This window comes from Adiantum capillus-veneris, chromosome 6 (genome assembly GCF_014529385.1).
Source record: "Adiantum capillus-veneris isolate H3 chromosome 6, ASM1452938v2, whole genome shotgun sequence".
Lineage (NCBI taxonomy): Eukaryota > Viridiplantae > Streptophyta > Polypodiopsida > Polypodiales > Pteridaceae > Adiantum > Adiantum capillus-veneris.
Genome location: NC_140936.1, coordinates 170,009,133 through 170,015,132, shown reverse-complemented (window position 1 = coordinate 170,015,132; position 6,000 = coordinate 170,009,133). Strand labels below are relative to the sequence as shown.

Here is a 6,000-nt window from a genome sequence, read left to right as displayed (position 1 = left end):
AAGTGTTAAGCACAAGGTGGAGGAAGGGACATTGAGATTCGAGGGAATCTGGTGTGCTATTGAATATAAGAGGGAAAATTACCAAAATACCCCTCTAATTTGTGGAAATTCCCAATATACCCCTCAAATTTCATAAATTCCCAAAATACCCTTGTATCTATTTTCGTTGGATCTTCAAGATTTTCTAATCTTTATTCTTGTTTGACAATTGAGATCGGTTTTTGAGTGTTTAGCATGTAATTTTTTGCAAATTACCTCCCAAAAAAGGCAATTATGTCTAAAAATAATTAAAAAATTCATCTCCAAAGCCTACATAACCAACTCAAATTTTAGTTTTAGCATCCTGTAGGGTAGACAATCACTCTTCTTATGAAAAGCTACAAATTTTTTTGTTTTTGGAGAAATTTACTCTCATAACCAGGGGTATTTTGGGAAATTTGGAAAATTTGAAGGCCATTTTTGGGAATTTATGACAAATTATGGGGGTACTTTGGAAATTTTTTAAATTTGAGGGGTATTTTGGGAATTTTCACAGATTAAAGGGGTATTTTGGTAATTTTCCCAATATAATAAGTAGCCTCCGGCAGTGGCCAAATCAAAAAACCCCTTAGTGACATTTTAACATCTCCGTCAGCCGCGACATCTCTCTACCCCTTGCTCCCTCTGTATGGCTGGGCTTCTGGCATGGGCAGCAGACGTAGTGACGGGCAATGGGCAGCAGAAGCAGGAGGAAGAAGAGGAACAGGAGGCGCCTTGGCGTGGCATTCGATTGAGACTTGGCACAGAAGAGCAAGAGGAAGTGCGGCAGTTGGAGGAGCGTGCGGCTGCCTTGCATCAGACTATCCAGCATCTGCGCCTCCGCATCCCGCCTCCCGACATCTCTCGGAGCCTGCCACAACTTCATGCAGACTCTCTTGCAGCTCACTCCGCCCTCACTTCCGAGCTTAACGCTCATCAAATGACTCAGAAAGAGGTATGTCTCAGAGTCCGCAGGCTAGTAAGGATTTGTATTCCTGTATATGTATGTAAATTTACAAATTCCACCCTCTTCAGGATATTATGTCACGAAACTAGTGTGGGTGTAAAATATGGTGAACATGAATTGTGGGGGTAACACAAATGTTGCATACCCTTGTGTCATAGTCACAAGGAGACTTTATTTTGGGGCCTATTATTGGATCAGAAACTCTGTTTTCAAAGTTCCTCACTTCCGGTTTCGCTCGTGCCTTTTCTTCAGGAAGTTCTGATAGTTGCATACAAAATATGACTACGTATAGCCGTTTCTATGTGATTATGGCCATGGTGAATTGTCCTTGTATACTAGCAAATGAGATCCACAAGTACACGTAGCAACTACCACCACCAAGTGTCCTGCAAGTGACAAGGTATCCTGTTCCTCTGTGGGTGTAAAAATTCATGATCTTAGTCTTCCCAAGGCTCAACGGAAGTTCTCTCTACGTGTAGAAGTCTTTTAGTATGAAGATATTGCTACAGTCCAACCGGCCAATTGATCAATCAAAATGATGTAATTAGTGTATAGCATGTGTAATTCAACCCATCGTCCAGGCACATAGGAGACCATATTTTGTTACCTTGCTTATATCAGAAACAAGAACCCCATACACATATGTGAAACTCTAGAGGGCTGTCTTTTGGGTTTATGTCTGGATCTAGGGGGTGGGGCTTCTTTGCAGGTGTGATTAGCCTTGTGAGGCTAGTCCTCTTGGTGAGAACATGGGCATGTTTCGACATTGTTTTAGGTCTGCAGGCCTATTTTGGTTTATTCAATTGGGTTCCTAGTTTTGGGGCAGTGATTCTTAATATTCCTACTTATGGGGGTCATGGGCAGTTTTCTCTTTTCCAACCTGTTTCCACCATTGTTTTGCCCACCTTGTGTTGTTGGTAGTGCTGTATAGTGTGCCTTTTGGTGATCCTAGGTATGGGGTATTTCTGCTAGAGGCCTGGTACCATTGGATTCCACTTACGAGCTCAATTTTATTAAACCAATTTTCCTCTATTTTTAGGGTCGTGGGGTTTTTGGGGGAGGTTGGGACTTGATCGAGTCCCGATATGGGGGGCCCTGTAGTGTTGACATTGTCGAATAGTGTGCCTCTTGGTGCTCCTAGGTCTCCGATATCTTACCCAATGCCTTGTAACACTGGATTCCACCTACTGCTTCGATTTCCTTTTTCTTTTTTTTATTTTTTTCCCTATTTTTAGGGTCGTCGGATTTTTGAATTAGGTCGAGCAACTCGACAGAGTCCCTATATAGGGAGGGAGGAGTAGGAGAAAATATGGGAGTCCTTATATAGGGACCTGCTTGTCCTTCATCCACATTGTATCAGTTCAGTGATCTTCAAAGCTTGCTAGCTGTTAGGGTGTTTCTCTCTCTTCAATGTTTTTTCTCTGTAGTGTTTCTTACTCCTACGTTGTAACAAACTTGGACACCCCAAGTCAAGATTCTACCGCGACACAACAAAGATTCACTTCAAAATAGTTCACACTTCACAATTAAGTCGACACGGCCCGGCCTAGTTCCGTGCCTAGAGATATTGGGCCCAAAGATTGATGCCCCTTTCGGTATTTCTTTTTGTATTCATCTGTGTTCAAAGTACAAGAGAGTGGGTAGGTGTGCAACTCTCAGACTCTGCGTCCAGATGCTCTGAGAAGTGAGGCCTAGCCCACTTATTTATTGATACAAGGATGCCCAAAAGCAGAGCCCCAAAAAGCAGCGAGTGAAAAGATTCTCTTTTAAAAGCAATTATCCCCAAAAGCTGCCATAAAAACAGCCAGCATAAATCCAAGAAATCCGTATGCAATGCCATGCCAGCAGCTTCGCAAAGTCTGGAAAATTCGCACGGATGCCACGTCAGTAGCAGTTAGCGTAAAAAGCGGGGGTTTTCGTACTGTGTCACAAGACGGGCACCACGTGCCAATAGAAAAGAATAGACTGAACAAACTTTTAGCACTTCAATTACAACTAAAGTGAAAGAGAGAGACGACATGCGACACGGAGTGGCGGAATTCCACCCCAGAGAGTATTGGCCCCAAACCTTGGCGCCCCTTTCGGTATTTCTTTATATTGCATCAACACAGTACAAGCCGGTACTTCAAACTCTGCACCTTCTCTAGGAAGCATGCCAGAGAACGAGCCCTAACCTCATATTTAAAGGCCCTTGGCCTAAAAAGCAATTACAGTGAAAAGCCTTCAAACTTAAAAGCATATGGTCCAAAAGCAAAGCCAAAAGCTGCCAGCGTAAATCACGGAAATCCGTACAACTTGCCAGTCATCAGCCAACGCAATTTTCGAAAATCTCGCCCTTAGGGTTAGGTCTAGGGTTTCTGGCAGCAGAATTAGGGTTTGCAGGTTTTAGGGTTAGGGTTTCCAGAATTAGGGTTTCAGCAGTTAGGGTTTTTGGCAGAAATTAGGATTTCTGATTTTAGGGTTAGGGTTTCAGCAGAATTAGGGTTTCGACATGTCAGCAGTTTGTTACATACTGTCTGCCACGTGCCATTGTTAGCGCATTTTTTGGGCAGAATCTCAGCAGTGTGTGTGTCCGGGGTTAGCCGACTGTCACAAGACGGACACCACAACCAGTAGAAAAGAGCAAATTGAACAGACTTTTAACACTTCAATAACAACTGAACTGAGAGAGAGAGAGAGGAGTGGCGGAATTCCACCCCAGAGAGTATTGGCCCCAAACCTTGGCGCCCCTTTCGGTATTTCTTTACATTGCATCAACACAGTACAAGCCGATACTCCAAACTCTGCACCTTCTCCAGGAAGCATGCCAGAGAATGAGCCCTAACCTCATATTTAAAGGCCCTTGGCCTGAAAAGCAGTTATAGTGAAAAGCCTTCAAAACTCAAAAGCTCCTGGTCCAAAAAGCAATGCCAAACTCTGTCAGCGTAATTTACGGAGATTCGTACAGCTTGCCACGTCATGAGCCAGCGCAAAACGCGGAATTCCGTACAGCATGCCATGTCATCAGTCAGCGTAAAAAATTTGCCACGTCCTCAGTAGCTACGCAAGTTTCAGTGTGTGTGTGTGGGTCCTGCTTTATTTTAATCCTTTGTCACTTGGGGGCCCATCGGACGGGGTCCCCATAAGTTGGAAGGACTTCTTCTTCTGCTGCTACTTGTTCTTCTTAGGGTTTAGGCCCCTCGGCCGGCATCTGTAAGTTGGCTCCATTCTTCAGGGCTTTGACACGTCAGCAGTTTGTTACACGGACACACACGTCATCATGATTGGTATGCCACCTCATCCCATTTGTGACATACCCCCCTCTTGAAAGCATTGTAATCGCCCTCGACTGCAAAACAAACAGAGGCCATAAACTGTCTTAGTAGACATTTACTGTTAGTACTGACGCACTAGGTACAACACATCTAGCACATGTACCAATCGACAGTCACATCACAGGACATTACATGACAAATCACATTCAAAATCATTCCAAATCTCAGACCATGATTACTCAGCAACGTATTTAGTAATCGCATCTAGATCCAGTTGAGACACAAATGCCCGATTAACTAATCCATATTGCAATCATGTCTATAGAGTTTTATGAGATTGAAATGCTGCAGTCATTTCGTCTATTAGTTCCTGCACTCAAACAAGTCAAGTACAAATCAATCAATCTCATATTTACTTTCGGGAATTCCAGTTCATGAAGTCATACAACAGAATACTGTAAGCTCAATAGTATCCCTGAAACCCAAAGGGACATGAGTGACTATATAAAAAATATCGGGGCAATCTATTCACAAAGGAGCGAAGTGACTCCCCTCTTGTGCAAACCCGCTGCACTAGATTTGCCCATGCTAAAATCGGGGTTCTATCGGAGTAGACTATGCTAAACCGAATGCTTCAAGGTAAGTTCCACAATCTGAGGAGTATCTGCTAGGTCCTTCTCCTCCATCCACTTCGCATCCAATGCAGGATAGTTCTTGAATTTAACCAAGAACCGCCTAATCACTTTACCTTTAATCTTTCTATATTTATGTGCCAGTATCTGTTGTGGAACGAGTATCTCCTTGATTTTCTCCACTTCGGGTTGCTCATTAGGCTTCCCATCATTGGGCACATTGCCTTTAAAAGGCTTCAAGAGACTCACATGAAAAGCATTGTGAATTCTCCAAGTATCGGGCAGCTTCAGCTAAAGGAGACATCATTTACTTTTCTTTTATCTGGAAAGGTCGATAGTATCTCATGCTAAGCTTTGGAAGAAGCCGCTCCTTTCCCTTTTTCTTTCTCAGGCGTTCCTTCTCAAAACGTAAGAGCACCCAATCATCTTCCTTTAATTTCAAATCGCGACGGTGTTGATCTGCTGCCTTCTTGTGCCTTTCCTGAGATTTCAATAAAGCCCGTCGGACCTTGGCAAAAGCAGTGTCCAAGTCCCTCGTGTATTGGTCGCCTTCAAAAATCTTATCTTTTGTGCTTAGGAAGGGTGGAACCTTTGTAGCACCTTATATAATCTCAAATGGCGCCTTCCCCGTCGAAGAGTGGATTGTGTTATTGTAGGCAAATTCCACCAAGGGAAAAAATATTTCCCATTGAGTCTTCTGATTAGAAATGTAAGACTTCAATAAATCCAGTACGACTGAATTTGCAATCTCAGATTGCCCATCTGTGTGCGGGTGGAAGATGATGAGAACTGCAACCGTGTGCCAATGTTCTCCCAAATAGCCTTCCAAAACAAACTCTTGAATCGGGGATCTCTGTTAGAAACTATGGTCTCAGACATGCCATGTAATCTGAATATCTGGGCAATGAACAGTCTCGCTAAATGATCCGCCTTGACTGTTTTCTTAACTGGAATGAAATGAGCTTGCTTGCTAACTCTGTTAATAACAGTTCAGAGACCATCGTGCCCACTCTGTGTCTTTGGGAGATCAAAAATGAAATCCATTGCAATACTTTCCGAGGGGCGGGTGGGAATGGATAAATGTTGTAACAATCCCTGTGATTTATGCCTATGGAACTTGACCTTCTGG

At 43.3% G+C, this 6,000-nt stretch overlaps 1 protein-coding gene across 1 annotated transcript in view; it reads left to right on the top strand.

The window, feature by feature from the left end:
- The first annotated feature begins 602 nt into the window (after window positions 1-602).
- The window catches only part of LOC147456698 (uncharacterized), a 64,264-nt gene continuing 58,866 nt past the window's right edge, over window positions 603-6,000 (top strand). Inside the window, exon 1 of the mRNA XM_086515145.1 lies at window positions 603-973. Within this exon, the coding sequence (XP_086371271.1) occupies window positions 668-973 (306 nt within the window). The 5' untranslated portion in view covers window positions 603-667. The remainder of the gene's footprint in view (window positions 974-6,000) is intronic.